The sequence below is a fragment of the Halichondria panicea genome, chromosome 1 (assembly GCF_963675165.1).
Source record: "Halichondria panicea chromosome 1, odHalPani1.1, whole genome shotgun sequence".
Taxonomy (NCBI): domain Eukaryota; kingdom Metazoa; phylum Porifera; class Demospongiae; order Suberitida; family Halichondriidae; genus Halichondria; species Halichondria panicea.
The window spans coordinates 12,000,164-12,023,755 of NC_087377.1; the positions used below are offsets into that span (position 1 = coordinate 12,000,164).

The 23,592-nt window shown below is 41.2% G+C and overlaps 5 protein-coding genes across 7 annotated transcripts in view; 4 read left to right on the plus strand and 1 right to left on the minus strand.

Annotated features, from left to right (window-relative positions):
• LOC135349858 (uncharacterized) overlaps positions 1–23,592 on the minus strand; it is a 51,334-nt gene that overhangs the window by 6,450 nt on the left and 21,292 nt on the right. Inside the window, exons 17-21 of one of the 2 annotated variants that reach the window (XM_064548507.1) lie at positions 18,495–21,667; positions 16,614–18,434; positions 15,830–16,004; positions 15,528–15,617; positions 13,846–13,945 (exon numbers count right to left, since the gene is read on the minus strand). The exons of the other annotated variant lie outside the window; for it this stretch is intronic. The gene's annotated coding sequence lies outside the window, so the exon portion shown is untranslated. Of the gene's footprint in view, positions 1–13,845; positions 13,946–15,527; positions 15,618–15,829; positions 16,005–16,613; positions 18,435–18,494; positions 21,668–23,592 lie in introns of those variants that run through there. 2 annotated transcript variants of the gene reach the window in all.
• LOC135352128 (uncharacterized) lies at positions 319–3,633 on the plus strand. Its single transcript, XM_064551348.1, has 10 exons — positions 319–523; positions 574–861; positions 911–973; positions 1,133–1,192; positions 1,722–2,063; positions 2,120–2,401; positions 2,484–2,666; positions 2,736–2,945; positions 2,996–3,199; positions 3,270–3,633. Exons 1-10 carry the CDS (start codon positions 379–381, stop codon positions 3,533–3,535), a joined length of 2,043 nt encoding a protein of 680 aa, XP_064407418.1. The 5' UTR covers positions 319–378; the 3' UTR covers positions 3,536–3,633.
• On the plus strand, positions 4,699–6,765 carry LOC135352212 (uncharacterized). The gene is made up of 5 exons (XM_064551412.1): positions 4,699–4,762; positions 4,978–5,112; positions 5,243–5,524; positions 6,234–6,410; positions 6,460–6,765. The coding sequence occupies exons 1-5, from the start codon at positions 4,699–4,701 to the stop codon at positions 6,735–6,737; spliced, it is 936 nt and encodes a 311-aa protein (XP_064407482.1). The 3' UTR covers positions 6,738–6,765.
• On the plus strand, positions 10,090–16,046 carry LOC135348861 (uncharacterized). Its single transcript, XM_064547228.1, has 8 exons — positions 10,090–10,172; positions 10,245–10,550; positions 10,615–10,887; positions 10,945–11,127; positions 11,217–11,423; positions 11,596–11,799; positions 15,560–15,619; positions 15,846–16,046. The coding sequence occupies exons 1-8, from the start codon at positions 10,121–10,123 to the stop codon at positions 16,037–16,039; spliced, it is 1,479 nt and encodes a 492-aa protein (XP_064403298.1). The 5' UTR covers positions 10,090–10,120; the 3' UTR covers positions 16,040–16,046.
• LOC135348485 (complement receptor type 1-like) lies at positions 17,063–20,203 on the plus strand. Of its 2 annotated transcripts, XM_064546723.1 has the most exons (7): positions 17,063–17,256; positions 17,309–17,611; positions 17,664–17,942; positions 17,996–18,199; positions 18,251–18,451; positions 18,499–18,687; positions 19,774–20,203. In XM_064546723.1, exons 1-7 carry the CDS (start codon positions 17,190–17,192, stop codon positions 20,031–20,033), a joined length of 1,503 nt encoding a protein of 500 aa, XP_064402793.1. In that variant the 5' UTR covers positions 17,063–17,189; the 3' UTR covers positions 20,034–20,203. The 2 variants fall into 2 exon arrangements, with proteins under 2 accessions (XP_064402793.1, XP_064402785.1); XM_064546715.1 differs by having other exon boundaries at positions 17,996–18,451.

The window sequence follows — 23,592 nt, forward strand, 5'->3', positions numbered from 1 at the left end:
CAGTATACTGTTTTGTTTTCAAGGGATGTATTTAATTTTCAGTCTCAGTCTCTAGTAAGTTCAGAATCTACTGAGTAATGTATGCTATATAGATCTATGCAGATATGGTGTGTTTAGCTATTGAACAAAGAGGGAAATTAGGCAAGTTTTTTATCACACATGCCGTTATGGTTTATTTTTGCAGCCATTCAGTTGACATCCAGCAGTGGTGATGGTGCGGTATGTCCAAATGACCCTGTTGTCTTCACCTGCTCCGTTAGTGGAACTGTTCTACAATGGATAGCTGATCCTCCACCTGGGTATATCGTATCTGGGTAGGTGACACAACTTTTATTCTCTATTTCTGGTACTCTACTGCCTGCTGGAGTTGAAGGATTCATGTTTCAAGCTGCTGTAACGAATACAAGTAATGGTACTCTTACCTCCACTCTCACTACCATCACTGAGGTGTCCATGCTGAATGGCAGTGTTGTCACATGTTCCAGCGGTGGAACAATGGAGTCACGATCAATCACAGTGGCCGGTCAGTGAGCCAAACATATAACACTGTATATATTATTGCATCTCAAACAGAGCCTCCATTGTCTCCATCAACTCCAATATTGGCTTCACAACATAATGTAGTCAGTTCCTCTATTATCACTCTGGACTGGGACTCCCCCTCTTCTACTGGTGGTGTGTCTGTCACTCAACTATGTCCTCATTATCTCCCCAAACCTTTCTCCGGGTCACCAGTCACCGTGGAGACCACCTCAGCACAGATAACTGTCTCCTACAACACACTCTACAATGTGACCATCAGAGCTGTTAATTGTGTTGGAATGAGTGATGCCTCAATGTTGGTTACTATACCGTCCATAGGTTAGTATAAGTGCTAAATTAATGTTAGTTTACTTCTATTTTCATGCAGTTGCCTGTCCCTCTTCCCTCTCTGCTGCTAGTGGGGTGGTAAACAATTACATCCAGATACCCCGTGTATACTACTGTGCATGGGCTCCACACTTACCTTCACTTGTTCTGAAGATAATCAGATGAGAACCTCCATCTGTGGCAGTGATGGAAGGTGGAATCCTGACCCAAAGGAGTTTTTGTGTCCAACAATGTGATATATTTTTTGATTGTTCTCTTACAGAACCCCCAGTGACCTGTCCAGTTCACGGAGCTCCCTCTATGGGTAGTGTGAACACTAGTGGTCAGTCTTACACAGAGGGGTGACAGGAGGTCACATATCAGTGCAATGATGAACTGTTCCCCATAGGTATTCTGATTGCCACTTGCGCAAGAGACGAACAAAATGTAGTGTGGGAGCCTACCCCAGTACGGTGGTGTGCAGGACAGTTCCAGACCAGTATAGGACTGTGAAACTGGCATTCAATTAATAGACATGCATGGACTACGTATACTATAGATACATTTTTAATTATACTTTTGTATGGTTGACTTATTATATATAAAATGTATTATTTGGCTGTAAAACCTATTGTCACATTCTGATGTGGTTTTTCTGACTTCCTCATGATCAATAGAAAGAGGTGTGTTTCATCATAATAATTATAGGTAATCAATATTAAGGTATCTACCAGCTATAATAATATATATAGCTCCTGCAATGCAAATACAGGCAGTTATTATCAGCATCCAGCTGTTTTATCTTGCTTCAGGTAAGTTACATAGATCATCTATACTAGCATGTGTTCACTGGAACACACAATTTGTTTCAGCCACACTGACATCCACCCCCCCTGTGGCTTGTCCTGATGACACTGTCACCTTCACCTGCTCTCTGCCTAGTGATGTTGATGGGACCATTCGCTGGACAGTAACTCCACCGCCAGGGTTGAATACAGTCAGTGTAAATGGAGTAGTGAATAACATTGGTAGAACATTAACGCTTGGTACTGATGAGATGTTCATGTTCCGAGCTGCTTACTCTGGACTGGATGGAGGCATGGTCACATCCACTCTCACCACCCTCTCTATGGTGACAGTGCTGGATGGAGCTATGGTACAGTGTGAAGACTTGGGAGGAGCAGGAGGAGGTCTAATACCCATCCGTGTGGCTGGTATAAGTCTATATAATGATGTTGATCTGAGTATTTTAATAACAATAATTGAACAGATATACCCTCTCCTCCACTGAACCCAGCACTGTTCTTCAATCAAAACCAACCCAGTTCTTCCATTATCACTCTGGACTGGGACTCCCCCTCCTCTACTAGTGGTGTGTCTATCAGCTATGTCCTCACCATCTCCCCAACACCCCTCTCCGGGTCACCAGTCACCGTGGAGACCACCTCGACAGAGATCACTGTCTCCTACAACACACCCTACAATGTGACCATCAGAGCTGTCAACTGTGCTGGAATGAGCAATGCCTCAATATTGGCGATACTCTCAATAGGTTACTTAAAAATCTCAATAGGTTACTACAATTTGTTTGATGTAAATGAATCACACTTAATTCTCTCCCCACGTGCATGCAGTTACCTGTTCCTCTTCCCCCTCTACTGCCAGTGGAGTCGTGAATGTTCAAATACCCAGTGTGCCTACTGTCGGCTCAAAATTAAACTTTGGTTGCTCTGGAGAAAATCAGATGAGAACCCCTACCTGTGGTAGTGATGGACGATGGAATCCTGACACTGAGGATTTCATGTGTCCAACAGTGGGTGAGTTGATGTGCGCTATACGCATGCAGCTGTCGCTTACAACTTTATGTTTATAACATCACCGTATAGAACCTCCAGTGACATGTCCAGTTCCCGGGGTCCCCTCCATGGGTAGTGTGAGTACTGTTGGTCAATCTTACACAGAGGGGTCACAGATCACATATCAGTGCAACGAGGGACTGTTCCCCATGGGTGTCCTGACTTCCACTTGCACAAGAAACGGACAAAATGGAGTGTGGGAGCCTAACCCCAGTACGGTGGTGTGCAGGACAGTTCCAGGTAATTTAATTCAGTTTCTTCTGTTTATTAACTTTTGTGGGTCGACACAGTCAACTGTACTCTTCCTACCGAGCCATCCAACGGTGCTATAGTGGACTATAAGAGGTTGAACGAGACAGTGTTGGAGGGAACAGTGCTGACTTACCAGTGTGACAATGGACTCTCACTGACAGGACCTAACAACGTCATTTGCACCAATGCTGGAGTCTGGAGCACTGAGCCTAAGGCAATCATGTGTGTGTCACCAACTGAAGGTGAAGGCCATCATGTGTGTACTTGAATGTGAATTATGGTTCGTAATCCCATAATACATCGATTTCACAGGTCCTACTGCCACCTCCCTATCCATTGGTGCAGTTGCTGCTATCAGCGTAATTATTACTTTCTTTGTGGCTGCCATTCTTGGATTCCTCACTGGACTCCTAGTGATGCATCTTTCCTCTCGTAAGAAGGCAGTATACTCTCTAGCAACTGAAGGACAAGCTAACGTAGGACCCACACCACCAGCTGGTCCGGTTTATGAAGAGGTGTCACCTAAAGAGGAGATTGAACTGAACACTAACCAGACGTATGGACCAGTAGGACTGTGAACCGTGCATTTTGTTTTCCACCCAACGCATACATTGTCAAAATATATGTATAATATCTATAGCTATAACTATACCTTATAAGATTGTAAATTTGAGTACTGTATAGATTACGTATTAATAGCACAAATATTATAAGAGAAGTCAAACTTGTCCAAAGGAAGTGCATCACAGCACATATATAAATATTGGTACTGAAACAGCATAATTATCATGAAGTTAGGATAATAAGTGACTGCATGTATATACAGTGAAACCTCCAGGTTTCAATATAGTCATCTACATGTAGATATGCTTTATGAGTCAAGTTTTAACAACATCACCAATTATACACCTCCTGTCACAATTCGTGGATCCATGCTCACCATTAGTCACTTGCCATGGAGACAGGAATGAAGAACCTTGGCAGTAGCGAGCAGGTGGTCCCTTACCACTGGAACTTTTGATTCGCTGCTACATGATCATCTATTCAGCTCTAGGTGGCAGTGCTGCTGCATTTGGACAGCCTATAGTTGGAGGTGTGTGCATGGTGGTACTGATTGTTGTAGAGCTCATAGTTGTTTGTTAATCACCAAGAACTTGAAAAGTGGAGCTTATGGAAGGATGCATGTGGAAATCATTCAATTTCAATTTTGTTTATGACAAGTGAGACAATGGAGATTTTGTAATGACTAACTTGCTCTGGAGGCCACATTGAGTTGCAGTCGAATCAGGCTTATATTTCAAATAATTATAATTATGCTACTTGATCTTGATTGCGAACTGTTTGTTTACTTATCAATAATGGTCATGATTGCATTCATCTTTATTGTCAACAGAACAGTATCCTTTATGATCACAACAGCTGGCTAAACAAACACTAACAGGTTACTCAGCCCACAGCTATTTACTGAAGTCAGCAATTTAGCAAATGTTTCATTAACGATCTTTACTTTTTAAAAACTTCTTCAGGACAACTCTACAGATATAGCAGATATAAGGCTCTGGATATAGGGTATGCATGGTAAACACAAGGTTAATATTAGATCTCAATTAAACTTTTTTCGTATACCCACACTGACAATAAACCCACTGTCTCATGACTGGAGAAGTATGATCTAATCTAGGCAATAGGTAAAGATGTCACATTTTGCTTTTGCACTTTATTAAATTTGCCCTGTTAAATAATGGTGAACTTGTTGGTGATCAAGCATCTTCTGTTAGCAGTGATGATTGGCTCTCAGATAGGAGGTATGAATGCAAAACAAGATTGTGCTTCATGTGTGATTGAAGCTGTTCCATTTCAACAGAGGCCTCATTAGTGTCCAACACCAGTGTGGCGTGTCCTGGAGAGGCAGTTCTGTTCACATGCTTTAAGCCTGCCGCTGTATTGAGATGGCAAGTGGACCCTCCAGCGAAGTCTGGATTGATGCCAGTTTAAAGTACACTCTTTATTGGTTCTCAAGTTGGTCGAAGGGACACATTTGGATCTGGAGTGATCATGTTTGAGGCTGTTCTTGTAAGCAATGATGGTGGAACTCTGACATCCACCCTAATCAACCTCAGTGAAGTGTCTGTACTGGAAGGAACCAATATTACCTGTATACTACTACCAATTCAAATGGTATTACAGTTGCAATACAGCAGACAATCTCTGTTGCTGGTGAGTAGCTATTTAATCTTAACACACATGCAGTTAAACTTATAGACTTTTATTGCACATGCATATAGGTAATTCAACTTCTCCATTAAACCCAAGAATATCCTCCACTCAAAACCAGCTCAGCTCCTCTCTTGTTATTCTGGACTGGGACTCCCCCTCCTCTACTGGTGGTGTGTCTGTCAGCTATATCCTCGTCATTTCCCCAACACCTCTCTCCAAGTCACCAGTTACCGTGGAGACTACCTTGGCACAGTTCAATATCTCTTACAACATTCCCTACAACGTGACCATCAGAGCAGTTAACTGTGTTGGCAGTAGCCGTGACAACATGGTGATGATCCCTTCTATTGGTTAGTTCATATACCGTATAGCCGGTAATTTTCGGGGGACAAAATATTTGTAGTTTTCGTGGTTGAAGCTCTGACCATGAATATTTTCCCCACGAATGAAGCGACCTTTAACTGCAGTGCAATCAGCAACCACGAAAATAATATCCACGAAATGTCTAAACCACGAATATTTTGTCCCCCAAAAATTACCCGCTATACGGTATCATTGTCTTAGCTGCGCTCGTTACTACCGTACTACTCTATCGAGATTACTCCCACGCCCGAAATTACGACCCACTGCTTCTTTTGAGTGAAAGTTCCTGTATAGGCTATTTGCATTAAGAATACGCCCACAAGGAAGTGATGCAAACTTGTCAGCGAGCAGTTTATAGTTGTCAAGAAGGTTTAGCAGTTTCTTGTGTAAGCTGGTTGCTGAAGAGATAGCTACATAGATAGTTAGATCCAATGATTATCACTCCTATTTGCAAGTATAAGAGACAAGGACAATCTTCTCTGAATCTCTGTTGACAGACTTTTATTCAGCTACTTACCCATGCATTACCATCGTTGTATAATTATTGCAAGCACTGGCATGCCCCAGAAAATACTAAGTTTCTTCATGAGTAGGCGTAATTTCGAGACAAAACTACCATTATCGAAATTACTGTGTAGCATGCAATTAGGGTGGGCGTAGAGTACGGTAATAATTATTTTTGCTTCTCTAATGCAGTTACCTGTCCCTCCAACCCATCACCTGCGAATAGAGTGACCATCGTTGGTGCTCCACCACTGCCTCCAGTAGTAGGATCAATCCTGAGCTTCAATTGCAATGGACAGACAGTAACAGCAACCTATGAGAGTGTTAGACGATGGTCACTTGATCCCACCACTTACGTCTGTATCTCAGGTATAAGGTTATTGCTTTCACTCTATACTGTTATTAGGCCTTCTCTCAGAGCTCACAGGTGGCTCTCTTGTTGCACCGTCTAGAGGCAGTGTGGACGTCAGTGGTGGGACACCACCCTTCTCACTGGGTTCACAGGTCATCTATCGCTGTGATGAGGGACTGTTCCCCCTTGATGTGAGGACCAGTACATGCACTGATGTGGAGGGTAGTGGAGAGTGGGTGGATAATCCTGAGAGTTTGGTGTGCAGGGAGAGGCCAGGTGAAATGTATGATTATATAGCTGTTGTTGAGCCTGTGCATTTTGTGAATGTATGCATGTGCATTTAGGAAATACACCTTTTGACGGACTTCTTGTATGTACAATTCTTAATTATCATAGCATGGATTATCAATTTTGTTTTAGCAAACATACTCATGCAATTGAATCACTGTTTAACCGTCCCTATAATTATTATTATAGTCAACTGCACTGTACCTGCATGCTGAGCTGTGCAACGGTGCTATAGTGAACTATATGAGAGGTTGAATGAGACGGTGTTGGAGGGAACAGTGCTGACTTACCAGTGTGACAATGGACTCTCACTGACTAGACCCAACACCATCACTTGCACTAATGCTGGAGTGTGGAGCACAGAGCCTGAGGAAATCAAGTGTGTACTTGTGACTGAAGGTGATGAGCTTTGTAATTGTTTGCTATCTACTATCTAATCTTGCAGTTTCTACTGTCGCTCCTTTGTTCTCCATTTCTGCAACTGTCGCTATCAGTGTGGTCATCACTTTCATTGTCACTCTAGTCATTGGGTTCTTCAATGAACTGCTGGTGATGCATAATTATTTTCTCTCGAAAGAAAGCAGTGTACTCCCCGGCAACTGAAGGACAAGCTAACGTAGGACCCACTGCACCAGCTGTTCCTGTTTATGAAGAGGTGTCACCCAAAGAGGAGATTGAACTTAACACTAACCAGGCGTATGGACCATTAGGACTCTGTGAAACTCGTTTATTTTAATATTCAATACATTCAACAAGTTAATTGTAATTATAGACTTGCTAGTGTTTCACTTTATTGATAGCGTATAACCTACATGCATGTATAGATTAATGGTCTCAAATTACATTTATATCCCTATATAATTTATACAGGTTATTTTTTGCTGTAAAACCTGTCATTATTATGTACATGTAGTTTTTCTGACTTCCTCAATCAGAAATAGAATAAAGTGGTGTATTCTTTATGAACCAAGTGATCAAACTCGACAGTTATTATAACTACGCCTCGGTGTGTGGTAGTATGCGCATTATATACCTAGTATAATCTGTTGTTTTCCTTGCAGCTTTCATTATTCAGTATGCATGAGGTACGTAATGTTGACAATGTAAACAATATAGCACTGCATCTGTTCATATAATTATCCGACTAGAAAAACATTTGCAATGTGAAAAATTGCTAGGATTGGCCAGGGGAACCACAAAAAAGTGTGGAAACAAGAAATCAGACGAGAGCATAACTCCAATCCGTTACAACGTCAATCACATGTACTGGTAGTTTTCCATGTTTTCCCGGCCAATTTTTACTGGTGGGGTGATGACCAATCCCTATATATTTATTATACATCCGTTTTGGAATGTGCGGGCATATTAATCGCGATGATTTGTGATGAATTGATGTTCCTAATACATGCAGTGTTGAGCACAGGTACACACAGTCCATCCATGCGTAATAACATGCACGGACCATACTGCATGGAATGATGTGGTGGATGGAAGCTGGTAGATGGATCTGGAACACAGTCTATATACTATGTATTGTACATGTTCATGACGTTGTAACGGATTGGAGTTATGCTCTCGTCTGATTTCTTGTTTCCACACTTTTTTGTGGTTCCTCTGGCCAATCCTAGCAATTTTTCACATTGCAAATGTTTTTCTAGTCGGATTCCCTTTCTTTTTCAGTACAGAAGTATAACATGACATGCATAAGTGGAACGTCAAGAGGCAGTACAGAAGTTTAAGAAGAGAAGACAGGACTAATCAGATATCTTCTCGAATATCTCTGGACTAATAATGAGTAATATTGCTTGATATGTTGAATTTGTGAATCAGTATTAAATGACAGCCATTTTAAGAGCATGATATCTAGCCAGTGCATGGCTGTCAGAGAAAGGGAGCTAGAGCTGAACAGTGTGAAGAAAAGTAACACCTCACTCAGGCTCTGGAAAAGCACAGCACTGATCGTTTTAGGAAAGCGACTAAATACAGGAATATGTCCAATGTCCACCTTTGAACCTTGCATATAAAACACACGTTTTAATGGTAAAAAACCGTTAATATTCAAACTGTCAAATCACCATTTTCTTCAGAGCTTGAGAGATGAGAGCTAGCTAGCTAGCTAGTTAGGGTCTGGGGCTAGAGGGAACAGACTGCAGTCATTGCTAGCCTCCTTGTGGTGAACCATGTACCCTCTACTATCTATGGCACAAGTAAGATAAAATTAGGAAGACTCTAGTCTATAAAATTATAATTATATCATCTCAGTGCAGTACATGCAGTATACACAATAGCTAGCTGGTACATGGTATGGTATAGATACATGTCTGATGTAGATCTAGTATTAGTAACGCTTGTTTGTAAAGACAGACCCTTCGCACCACCTTCACTCTTGTTTCTTCTTTTCCGCTATATGTCCATTTACTCCACTTTAGTTTCATACTATCTCACTTGTAATTGTTGTTTCACCATTTCCCAGGCCGTACTGTACAAGTGAAAGCAATCCTTGAGATCTGCAACGTCTTGGTCTACAAAGAGTCTGTCGTTCACTTCCCATTTCTGGATTCTTTACCCATGTTCCTGTGCATCATTACTGTGTGGCTTGTGCTACACTGAGTATACATATTCAAATTTTGAGTGGAGTTCTACTGGGGGTATTGTAGCATTGGGACCGAGGCTATAGGACAAATCAGACTGCTCTGCCTCATAAGTGAAGAGGCGAACACAAATGGCAGAATGTTCTTTCACAATAATGATTGTTTTTTGTGCAATAAAACAATGTTTGCTGTATTAATTTCAATAGTCTTACAACATGTTGAGCACATTAATTTTAATATCCTGTATGGATCTGCACTAGATCTAGTATTAAATGAAGATTTAAAGTTTCATGTGGTTCTTGTGCACAATCCTCTGGAGCCGCCCCCACATCACATAATTATAAGGTCAAAGTTCATGGACATATTCCTGTCTTTAGGCTCTCGTTCGGGCACACGCCCATCTCTACAAGCCATAGCCACTTCATTGGGGGCGGCGATAACATCAAGCTAATTTGGTGGGTTGGGCTCAGATGCAAACTAAAGTGATGCAAACTAAAGTGATGCAAACTAAAGTAATGGAACTGTTCCAGGTTCCAGATTGTGTGCGGCTGACCTGTAAAGGGATATATATGCCGGATAATCGATAAGCAGGTATGTCTCCATGGTAACAGCTGTAACGCGCATGCGCATTTTAGGGACACGCCCATTTTCTAATCGAAAACTGCCAAGCTGGATTATCGAGGTTCTGGATAATGGAGGGCCGGATAATCGAGGTTCTACTGTATCCTTGTAACAAGGATATACTCAACATTCTGATGTGGTTTTTCTGACTTCCTCAATAGATCTAGAGGGTGTGTTCATAGGTTATCAATAAAATTGTTGTACCAGCTAGTTACACAGCTCCTGCAATGCAAGTACTGGCAGTTATTATCAACATCCAGCTGTTTTCTCTTGCTGCAGGTAAGTTATAATACGTAATTATAGATCTGTACATACATGCATGTGTTCACTGGAACACACAATTTGTTTCAGCCACACTGATATCCACTCCCCCTGTGGCCTGTCCTGATGACACTGTCACCTTCACCTGCACTCTGCCTGGTATCTTCATACGATGGGATGTCATTTCTCGAAATATAAATATGATCAGCATATCATTGAGTACCAGCAACACTGATGTCACACTAGGTACATTTCGTGGTGTTCTCACTAACTCCAGTGGAGGAATGCTCACTGCCACTCTTGCCTCACTGTCTGAGGCCTCAACTGTGGAGGGTACTATGGTGGAGTGTGTGGGAGTGAGCTCACGAGAGGGTCCTCTCACTATCACTGTGGCTGGTAAGTTTTTTGTTTGTAACATAAAATCGTGGAACAAGTATCACTGATTATAATACACCCATAGATCTACCCTCTCCTCCACTCAACGCAAGAGTATCCTCCACTTTAAATCAACCCAGTTCCTCTAATATCACTCTGGGCTGGGACCCTCCCTCTTCTACTGGTGGTGTGTCTGTCAGCTATGTCCTCACCATCACCCCAACACCTCTCTCTGGGTCACCAGTCACCGTGGAGACCACCTTGACACAGGTCACTCTCTCTTACAACACACCCTACAATGTAACCATCAGAGCTGTCAACTGTGCTGGAATAAATGAAACTATAATTGCAAAACTGAGTAAGCCATTTCATGATCATACAATAATCGATCATGTACACTTTCTCTGTAATGCAGTTGTGTGCCCCACACCGTCTACTGCTGCTGGGGTGACCATCACCAACACACCTCCTGTCACTATTGGTGGATCCATGCTCACCTTCACTTGCAGTGGAGACAATGAAGTGAGAACCTCAACCTGTGGTAGTAGTGGGTGGTCTCCTGACCTGGGCACCTTTGACTGCAGCAGTCCAGTTACAGGTATACTATACAAGTACATGTATAGCTGATTAATGCATACATGCATGCTTAATTTCCTTCCATCGGTGACCTCATTACAAATCCCCCAGTCAGCTGTGGTTCTCCTGATGCACCATCTAGAGGTAGTGTGGACATCAGTGGTGGAACACCACCCTTCTCACTGGGTTCAGAGGTCACCTATCGCTGTGATGAGGGACTATTCCCCCCTGATGTGAGGACCAGCACATGCACTGATGTGGGGGATAGGGGAGAGTGGGTGGAGAATCCTGGGAGCTTGGTGTGCAGGGAGACACAAAGTATAGTCTACATTAATTTTCTGTTCATTATAGCTATTATATATAGTGAATGTACTGCACTGTACCTACTGTTAGTGCTGATCCAATACTACTATAGTACCAAGTGTGTCACAACGGCCGGTGCTATACATAGCTACAGTATAATTTTAGTATACCCTACATTTCACCACAGTCAACTGCTCTCTACCTGAGGAGCCCTCCAATGGAACTATATTGGACTATGAGAGGTTGAATGAGACAGTGTTTGAGGGAACAGTGCTGACTTACCAGTGTGACAATGGATTCTCATTGACTGGACCCAACATCATCACTTGCACTAATGCTGGAGTGTGGAACCCTGAGCCTGAGGCAATAATGTGTGTGTCACCAACTGAAGGTGAGGGTTATTAACCTCTGGCACATAGGCAACCATGGGAGTTATGGTAATTCCTAGGTTTGTTTGTCTGTGTTTTTAAGTCTGCTCACCTGGTTGCCATAGCGCCTTCGTTTACAGTACGGATAGCCTCAACGTAACAAGTTATAATTAGTGGAATGCCTGTTGTGACCTTGATTGAAAGCAAGCAAAAATAGCTAAGAAGGTATACAATATGTAGCTAAACGTGACTTTAATTTGAGGCACGCCATTACACAAGTCGTACATGATTGTGTATACGCAGTCATGCAGCCATGTGGAGCCTTATTTTTCACAGGAAGAATTCTTTGCTGGCTCTATACTGTGAGCCTATACTCCGGTCCCACTGGATGTCAGGTGTCCTATATATACATGTACTTGTAACACTCCTGGCCTCGATTTTTACTGGCTGTGATCCTAACGGTCCGGGACTCCCATTCATTTTCAGGGTTTATTTCAGTGTGCTAGTCTTAGCGGGTGACATTTCACCTGCTTAAAATGTTCTGTCACCCATTTGGAGCATTTAAATTGTGTACCTATAAATCATCCCTCAATTGCAATTAAATTTCCTACTTAGTAACTTGTAACAACAATGTGCATTATCCCTAACAATGTGTTTGCTTAGACAATCAGTAACCACAATGATTTCACATCATGTAGCTGGTACATTGTATATATCCGAGTAATCATTGTGAATTTCTCCTTTGGCGGCCACTCATGAGTCAGGGGGCTAATGCCCCCGGCCCATGTTTTGTCCCTGAAATTTGGCTGGGGAAGTTGGCACCTATGCAAATGGCTCATCTGCCAAATATTTATTCTAGTTAAACGTTAATTATTTGTATAATTATTTTATACGAGCGAGGATCAATAATTATAAAAAACTCAAACCCTAATTAGATCTAGTACTGATAATTATCCTTGATAGAACACAATAGTTAGATCGCAAGAGGTCAATTTTTCTTCTGATTTGGTTCACCCCAAAATATTCTAGTCACAGTACAACACAGTGTATACTCTAGGTGTGATATACAACTGCCTCATGCAGGCTTCTATATATCCATTCCAATCCTCCACAGCTCCGACTGTTACAGCTGCTGCCACCCTATCAACTGGTGCAACTCTTGCCATCAGTGTTACTACTACTTTCGTTGCGTCTACTATCCTTGGATTTCTCGCTGGACTCCTAGTGATGTATTCGTTTACGCGTAAGAAGGCAGTGTACTACACAAGAAAAACAGCATTATCTGTTGTACAACCCACTAAACCAGTTAGTCCTGTTTATGAGGAGGTGTCACCCAAAGAGGAGATTGAATTGAACACTAACCAGGCGTATGGACCATTAGGACTGTGAAACTTCATGCTACTAACTTTTGCACTAACTATCATCATACATACAATTTAAGTTTTCTAGCCAGTATTATAAGTGTTTCACCTACTATAATTATACTAGAGCACTGAAGTGCAAACCCTCGGCTGGTGACATGATTATAAAGAAACCAGAAGATGTAGTGGTGTATGACTGAACTGTCTAGCACAGCAACTCAGCAGGAGCAATAAAACTAAACCAGACTAGAGGCATGCAGTGAGAACAGAGTTTTAGTGGTAATGAGCATGCCCAGTGGACTAGGATCACAGCAGAGAAGTACATGTATGATATGACTCCTGGGATCCTGGAGTCAGCTAACAGAGCAACAAACAAGTCACAATTCTAACTTTCTATTGTAGTGACCCTTTTCCACTGTTTTTGGTACGGGATCACTTCAGCTGTAAATACGGAGAATACCTCGAATAAAGGCCGCGTGTAGTTAGCTAGCTAGCTAGCTAATCTCCCTTTTATTCAACAACCAAGCTCTAACATCGAAATCTACTATTGTTAAAACTAATAACTTATTGTGTGAAGGCTATCCATGCTATAAACGCAGTGCTGTGGCAGCCAGGTGAGCAGATCCTGAAATTACAAACAAACAGACAAACCAAACGACTATTATACCCATGGCTGCCCACGCGCGCCTCGGGTAATAAACCGCTAACCATTATTAATTATCTTTGTTAATAAAAAAATGTATACATGCATGCATGCACAACATTGAGAGAAGCTACAGTTACTGTTCTGTCAAACCTGTTCAGATACCTGCAGTTAATAATAAAGGACATCTGCCATAATTATTATGAAGTTAGAAAAGTAAGCAATTGTGTAAATTTTTATGGTTTGTTATAAGAGACATTCCATGTCAAGTCACCACAAACAAAATAATGTGCACCCTCAAGAAACTTGGCATATACACACCTTTCAATAATTATATTAGTCGCATGAATCAGCCACACCCCTCAGAGAGGAACGTCTGAGTACTCTCTACGTAATGATGTCACAATGGAATGTATTACAATGTACACTGTACAAGCTGACAAAACCATAAAACTATGATTATTATAACAGTGCCACATCCGTTATCTGTTTAGCCACAACATTTACTTGCTGCTCAACCGCATGTAAAGTTTCATTATTTACTGCCTCCTATTCAAGTCACCTGATACTTAATGTCACGTTGGAATTCCATCGTGGCCCATGAACTCATGCATGTAAGAGTGCTCAGACAGTCTCCTTTAGGAAGGGCGACTGATTCATGAGACAAATGTTGTATAACCCCATAATAATGTCATAATTATGGCTTCTTATAGCCTTTAAATTCACCTTTGGTGACGACCTGGTTCGGTTCATAAAGCATTAACTTCTGCCATATTGATAGGACTGTACCACCATACTCTTTATGATATAATATGATCTTTCAGGTGACATGTTTAAAGGGGGGCACTCGTTAAAGGGTCAAAGTTCATTATTGTAAACCTTTAATTACTCAAAAATGGCGTCTTTAGTTACTATTGTCCGCCTTTTATAACTTAATTTCGTGATGGGATCAGAAGATATGGACATTGCAATATAAAGTGAACTGCAGTTATTGACATGACTGTGGGTCATTCCATAGGAATTGCCTATAACTAAAGGGTGACCTTTCAGAATTCTCCGAAGCATCACGTATAGTAGAGCTAATAATTAACACACATAAGAGTTTAAGAGAAACAACTTATGATCAGAGTGTTTCCAGAGTGTATTCTTGTAGCTTATGTAACAACTAGGGTTTCACAATATATGTTGTGTGGCCAGATTATGGGATACGTTAAAATTTGGTTAAACATTTGGTTTGAAACAACTACTAAATGAAAGGTATACTGTATAGCAAATAATTTTTGTTGGTGGACATTTTCATACAAACTACCCATTTGTATTCGTACAGGTCAAGATGGTGACGTTGAATGAAACATTTTTTAGTTTTAATTTTTGTAGCCACTGATACGAAAATAACCACCATACTAATAAATAACCCACTATAAGGTAATTGGCAGAAATTATGCTCTATAGCATATAGGTAGTCGGGTCACCAACATTTTAGTGAATTTTGAAGGACTCGTAAATAAGAAGCCATAATTATGATACATGGGGCTAAATTGGGTGTGGTATGTATGTTTAGTTGGGGGTGCTCATTTTTTTGTGTTGACTAAATTGAGGAATGTCCCATGAACGAAGTAAGTACTTTAAGTGACACAAATTCACACAATGTACATGGTTGGAAAGTTGGACTTGAGCCTATGTCATGCCATACAGTGCTATCATTATACATAGACAGAAGCTAGACATTACATACGCAAAGACTCACGTTGGATTATGTTGTTCTATTCTCCCTAGCAGCTCAGAGTGAAGTGAGACAGACCACTCCAGCAGACTACACCAGGGCATTATCACTGCTCTGTGAGGGGGTAAATGTAGTATCTCTACATTATCAATAATAGGAAACAAGGACACATTTAATTTATACCACATACATGTACAAAATACCCTTATCACACACATCTTTGTACATGATCAGTACACCTAATCTACACAACATACCTTTATCCCATACCCCACTACACCCTCAATCACATAGCATACCCACACACATCTCATACCCTCACACACAATTCTTCTCCCACAGCTCTCCCGGCTTGTGATAGTGTGAGTCCATATATCCTCCCCTCCTCATTTTGGGGGCCAGTAAACCACACGAGTACATCTGCTGATCTGTGCGGGCCATGTCGTCATAGATACGAGGCACCACCCCAATACAGCCAGTCCAAGATCAATACCAGAGGAACTGAGGAAGGGGGAGGAAGAACTGTAGTAAAATAATATGCTTCTTATACCGTACAGTGGGAAATTTTTGTGAGGTGCGTTTTGAGGGAACGGACAGAATACGGGAAAATTAAACCTGGGATAAACTCCCAGCACTGGTATTCACATGCAAAGCTATGTGAGTGTGGTTTACTGGAATTGAAATGCGATTATTAGAACTCACGAACATTTATGCTGAGGGCTCTGGAGCTAAATAGCGAACATTTCCCGTTATTATTATACGGTAGCTTAAAACACGATCAGCATTAACATTAAAGCACATCCGCACACAATCTTTCAGACAGCTGTTCAGGTAGTAACACAGTGGAAAGTAAAGCTTAATGCACAACAATATTGATTGCCAAGCAGCAGCTTACAAAGTTAAAGAAAGAGATAGAGAACTTTATATACAAGAATGTAGTGGTCACCCACACTACATTCTTTGTTCACTTTGTTCATTCAGATCACTTTAATTAATTAAGTTGCAACTTATAGTGATCTGTACTTACAGAACACAAAGGATTCGGAAGGTGATACACCCCATACTAGCTAAATTGTAACAGTAAAAAATTGCTTAATGGGGCTTTCATACTTGTAGTGTTGTTTTCACATGGTCAGAAGCAGAGATATGAGGCCAGCTGTGCGTTGACCTCGATAAAAAGCCGCTCATGGTATCGAGGCTAACACAAGAGCACTGACTTGTACTTGTATCTCTGAGCAAAATTGGCGATTGTAATTTTAACCTTATGTGCGTAATCACGTATCAATCCCTTGTATATAATTATGGTGGACAAAACATTGATGCAAAAGCCCCTGTATTGGGTTCTAAAAGCGGTATAGCCCCTTACTAGTGCCCCTATATACTGCCCGTAGGCCAGGGGTGGGGCTTGACATTGATAGGTGCATAACATCGATGCTTGTAACAAAGCAGGAACAGCAAATGACCTCTTAATAACTAAACAATGAATAACGTTAAAATTCGGATAATTATTATTCATTGTTTAGTTAAGAGGTCATTTGCTATACTGCATTGTTAACATTGGTGCATGTGATACACTGACCGTTTCCATGCAATCCCTTTCCTTTTATATACTATTATTCTATAGTAGGCAGAGGTTGGTTTAATTCTAGTCTACTAATTATTATAACTGGTAACACATAATTCGAGATGACATTAGAGAAATTAAAGCTCATTGGAGTTTTTCTGATTTGCTTTCTGGCTGGCTTCAGCACTGGTAAGACTAACTATTCGATTATAGATTACCTTACATTGCATGTTTCGTAAAGCACAATATTCAGTGAGTGTGGAGAGACCATGTCCAATGGATACAGTCACTTTCACCTGCACTGCTCCTGGAGATTCCTTGAGATGGTCACCATCAGATGCAACTCCCATCACTATCCTCTCTTCTCCCTCTGGTCTCAATGTACCCCGTGTTGTGTCAGGTTACACTGTGACACTGATTGCATTTGATAACGATACATTAACATCTACTCTGTCAAGAACAGCGGAAAATGGGGTCACTGTGTCCTGTTTGAGTACTGTGTCTACCCTAACCACTATAGGATCTTCAACAATCCGATTGGTTGGTGAGTTGCAGTTAGTGTTTCGTCTATTGTCTGTATACACTAAGTTACATAGATTCACCAGGACCACCTTCCACCATCAGACACTCCACTCTGAGCAGCTCAGCCAATGAAGTCAGTGTACCTGTACAGTGGGACCCTCCTACTGAGACTGGTGGTAGAGATGACCTCACCTACACCGTGACCATCTCACCTCCGGCCCAGCTCTCTGCTACTGTCCTCACATCCACCTCTGTCACTGTGACTGCTCAATACAATGTGGACTACACTGTCAGTGTTGTGGCTACCAACTGTGCTGGGAACAGTACAACTGCTGAGTACAGCTTTAGGATCGGTGAGTACGTAATCGCTTGTAATTATGCTGTGCACAACTTCCCTCTCATGCAGGTGGCTGTCCTGTATTGACCAACCTCATGAATGGAGCCTTTGGACAAGTCTTCAGCAGATTATTAGGATCCACAGTAACCATCCAGTGTGACGCTGGATATATATCTGCTATTGCTATGGTGACATGTGATGATGCACTGATGTGGAGTCCAGACCCCGAGGCTATTGAGTGTACATCACTACCCACACTCCCTCCCACAACTCGTGAGTTAAGTTCTTGGTTTTTACAAAACTTATTATGTTTTCACCTCATAGCTCCAATGAACTGCACAGTTCCACTATCCTCACCACAGAATGGCACCATCAGTAATCATTCAGTACCAGCTATTCCCGGTACACAAGTGACCTTTCGGTGTGACGACGGACTGTTCCCTGAGGGCATGATTAATGTCACCTGTCTAGCTACAGGAGAGTGGGACAAAAACCCAGTGAAGCTCATCTGCAGAATTGAACCTAGTAAATAACTTTGTAAGTAATGGGCATTCATCATCCCCTGTACCTAGTTTCGTGTGTCCTGCCTGCCCCTCGACTCAATGGAGCATTACTCAACACCACGTCTCAGAACACTGACTTAACTGAGGGTTCAGTTATTACCTTCCAATGTGATCCTGGGTTTTCACCGGTGGGTGCAGTGACTGTCACTTGTAACAATTCTGGTCTCTGGGATCCTGACCTGGCTCTATTGGAATGTTGTACGTATACACATGAGTATAGCAATAATATTATGGTACAACTATATATATATCGTAAATGCGCCAAATTTTCGAAGCATGCACTTACCGGAAACACTCCCAGGCCACGCCTTCAATCTTTGTATGTTATAGCAGATAATTTAGCGAAAATGAATCCCCTTGAAAATTTGGGGCTATACTGTATAGCTCAAGGTTCCAATTATATATACTGTAGACTCTCGCTATTCCGACTCTCTGAAGTACGACCACCTCGATATATATACCCCTGCCATTTGGTTTGGCACGGATTGCACAAAACTCACCCTAAAATGCGGTCACTCGCTATATTTCGTATATATACTCCCAACTAGGTTTTTAATGTATGCCCCAAACTAGGTTTTCAATGTACGTTTATACTACGGCCGGATATGGTGTGGTTTGGCTGGATTACACTTATATAGAGAGCATGCAGAATGATTTCAGACAGAACCGCAAAATTATCATTATAGATTCGAGGTAAGGTCGTTTTAAGCCGCAGGTATTTCCCGAAATACAGCCACCTCGCTATTCCGGCCAAGCTGCACTGTGTCCCAAGGGTGACCGGATTAATGAGAGTCTACTGTACTAATTTACGTTTTTTTATATTTATGGCACTTAATTTATAAATTGATATGATAGAGAGGTTAATCTTTTGTTCGAAGGTTATATAGTTTGAGTAGGGATGGAAGCCGCTTCGTGGTATCGAGACTGCAAAAAAAACACTAACTTCTGAGCAAAATCGGCGAAAATAAAATTAATACAAAAATATAGTTATTATTTAACCAGCGGGGTTGCATTCCTCTAATTAATTAGAGGGGATGCCTGACTCTATAATTAACAGTCATCAGTCATGGTCTCTGGCTTATAATTTATGTTGTTTGTTCGTGTAGCTAGCAAGGGTATAGCATCATTATGTTTCTCGAAGTAGCGAGGATTAAACTTGACATAATTTGTATACCTCATACAACACAGTACTCTGATTGTGACAATTGCCTATAATACAGGCTTCATGCAGTTAGTATATGCTCTATTTGTTGTCCTATAATAATTATTGCCAATCCTTCACAGCTCTGACTGCTACCACCCTATCGACTGGTATAACTGTTGCCATCGGTGTTACTACTACTTTCGTTGTGTCTACTCTATTTCTCGCTGGACTCCTAGTGATGTACTCGTTCACGCGTAAGAAGGCAGTGTACTACACAAGAAAAACAGCATTATCTGTTGTAGAACCCACTAAACCAGTTGAACCTGTTTATGAGGAGGTGTTACCCAAAGAGGAGATTGAACTCCACACTAACCAAGCGTATGGACCATTAGGACTGTGAATTTTGTGCTACTAACACTTCAAATAATAATTATATCTAGCCAGTAAGTATTACAATGTACCTTGTCATTTTCAGCGTTTCATACAAAGACCGGGGGGGGGCGCCCTGGGATTTCCCACCCCCAGCCAAACCCTCTCCCGAAAATTAATGATGTCATAAATAAAAATGTATGACTTTTCTCCTTAAAAATGTCTACAATCTCATTAATAGAATGGTTTGCAGCACACAAAAAACTCAAATTACATCTCAGATACCATTCCTCAAAAAAATGTTCCGGGGAGGACCCCCAGACCCCCTCAATTAAACGTTTCCCCCTCCCAGCTAAAAATTCGGATGAAACCCTGAACCTCGCTAATCCGTTAGTCTGAAACCACCTCGCAAATCAGGACAAATGGTAAACTGAAAACTAGGAGGGGCTGTCAGTAGAATATAGACTACTGCGCATGCGCACTCTTGCTGAATCAGAAATAAATAAACTGCTCAATACAGTAGAACCTCGCTAATCCGGACCCCTTTAGTCCGAAACCTCGCAAATCTGGACAAAAATGTTAACTGAAAAAGACCTGTCAGTAGAATATATCAGTAGACTACTGCGCATACACATTCTAATTTTCTTTGCTGAATGAGCAAACTATAGGCCGTTGAGTTCTCGAGTCCATAGAGCACGAGTGTAAAACAGTGCATTAACTGATTTGTAGTTTGCAGCTACCAATAGCTATCACTTTAGTACAGAGCTAACTACTAAGTAGAATAGCAACCTTCTACGAACGTATTTTGCTATTCCTGATTCTGGAGAGACTGCAATGGCCTTCAATGTACTAGGTGGTAAGCAAAACTAGCCTTTACTCGAGAATAAAGGCTTTGTTTGCAAGATAACATTGCTAGAATCACTTAGCTGTACTTGCATGAGCATTGCAACAGTTTAAGGCTTAAATGAATTATTAACCACCAACCGTGCTCTAACTACCAAAAAAGCCAACTACAGAATAATAGAGCACGATCTGTGGTGTAGATCCTAGTCTATATGGCATTTATTAGCAGTTTTTCCTTTGATCTATGTGCAAAAAACTATACAATGGTGCAGCAGTTTTATAATTTCATGTCTTTTGTCTGCCCTCGAAAAAATGAAATTTTGCACCTCATGAAAATTTCCCGCTGTACGGTATTGAGCCGAGCAAAAAAATTACAATCTTGACAGTACACCTCAAAATAATTATCAGTCACAGTCTATAGTCTCACTGTCTAACTGAGGGTATGCTGTCCTCATGCAAGATTGGCAAAGAACAGTGGGAAAAACCACCGAGCCCAAAGGGAATGACAGACACAAAGGATGATTCATGCATGCAGGTGAATCTTACTAGACATGTACTCTACTGTGGTGCTTACGTAGATGTAGATGTACGTACATGTGTATGTATGCATGGCTTGCATGCATGCAGTGGTCCCACTTATACTCATTACCACTAGATCTACCACATGCCAAATCTAATGTACTGCACACTCACCAGCCTCAACAGATATAGTCAGGATCCTACTGAGATGGTTGCCAGCTCCCTCCGGCCCCAGGTTGGTCTTCCATTGGTCAGTACAGTACTGTACTGTACAGTCACTTCAGTCAATCAAGCAGCAGCTAGCTGAGACAAAACAGACGGTAAAGATCCACTACACAATAAACATCATTTGAGACAAGGTCTGATAAAGGGTCATGCAATCTATAACCATCATATGGACATAATTATTAGATGATAAAGGGTCATGCAAACCTACAAAACCATCATTTGATGGAGATGATAAAGGGTCATGCAATTTCTTAATACTGGTTGGCTGGTATAGCGGGTATATATGGATTATGGGATGTGGTTGTCTCTCCTCTGTGGGGAGGTGGACCAGAAACTCTCTCGTAACCACGGAGGCTGATAATTGGAAAGGAACCGGATCGAGAGGAGTTACAAATGAAAAATGTCTCATGCAGGGGAACCTGCGTGAGGCTAACTGTCCTCTAGTCTCAATTTCAAGTTAGTGTACTGATGTATTGCAGCTTGGAAATGAGGCTAGAGAACTTCTAGATTTTAAGAAAGCTTTTGACACTGTTGTACATGATCCTAAAGCTATTGCAGTGGAACATGGGAATTACAGTCTCTTTGTGGTACTGGCTTTACTAAATATCGAACAGATATCACGTTTGTATCAATAATTATTATTGATGGCACCAAGTCATAATAACTAATTGGTACATACCTATATATCATACCAACTCTCAGGGAGATCTATAGGAGTTCTATCATCACAAGTGACAATAATAATCATGGAAAGATCACCTCGACAAAATTTGAGTATGCATTGTATATAAAATGATAAAAAAATCACTTCCATCTGATGCACCAGTTTCACCTAAAGAGACGGTTGTACTTCATTTTTTTGTTGTTGTCTTGAACCATGCCAATTGCATTACTTAATTTTTTGTGCAATTGCTGTAAAGTTCAAAATAATGATGGTACCGGTATGAGCACAGCTATTCATCTTGTGTATGTTCACGAGTGAATATGTACTACATATACTTTAGACACTATTGAGCTGATTAGGTAAAGAGTGAAGCCTATCTTACGTCTATTATTAAGAGGTAACGTAAACCCATTGTCTTGCTGAATTGATCGCACCTTCAGAATTAGGACATCGTTATGCAAAACTTAATGAAATGATCTTTACCAAGAGTCAACATTGATGCCTTTGGACATAATTATTATGCTAAAATTATTCCCAGCATAATTTATCAGGGCCTAAACATAACACTTAACTACTAGTGACTCTTACCACAGGCAAATAGGTCAACATGCAGCCATGCATGAGCATACTGTGTTTAAGGGGTTAATGCACAAGACATTATTGCTCCATATAATCATAGTGGTAGTCAAAACAAAGCGTGTGTTTATTTCCCGTCCCTCCCTACATAGCTTTGTTATCACAGTCTCTCACTTTGCTAAATGACCCTTTTAATTGTTAGGCACCGTTGAGCCCTAGGTATTTGAAAGACTTTGTGGCTGGACATCTGGAGAGCTGCCCTAGAAATATGAAATTCATAGCATTACTTGGAAAGGAGGAAGACTAATGAATGTCCTTAGATGCAGTTACTCCCTTCATAGGCAAATGAATGCACTTAAAGTGTTTACAGCATTCAAAGAGGGTAAACCACCCAGCCATTAAAATTAATGTTATTATAGAAACTACAGCAGTTTTAAGCACCTTTGCAACACATGAACACGAGCATAAAACCACAATGTACTATTGTAGTAAATTGTGGTTACTCAAATGGGAGACCATCTGCAGTACTGTCCAGTCCAGTGGTGTACTAAAAGTAGGAACCAGGCCCCTAACACTGCATGCTTGCTTTTTACCCAAGCTCAATTGAATCAAAGATCAAGCTTTTAGTTGTACCAAATACACCAATCAATACCAGAGCATGCAATTTTTTTAGGGGACTACCCTAAGACCCTCTTGCAGGCACTTTAATATGTGTGCACATGCGTATCAGCTCCCCTTCTAAACTTTTTCCATGCTCTCT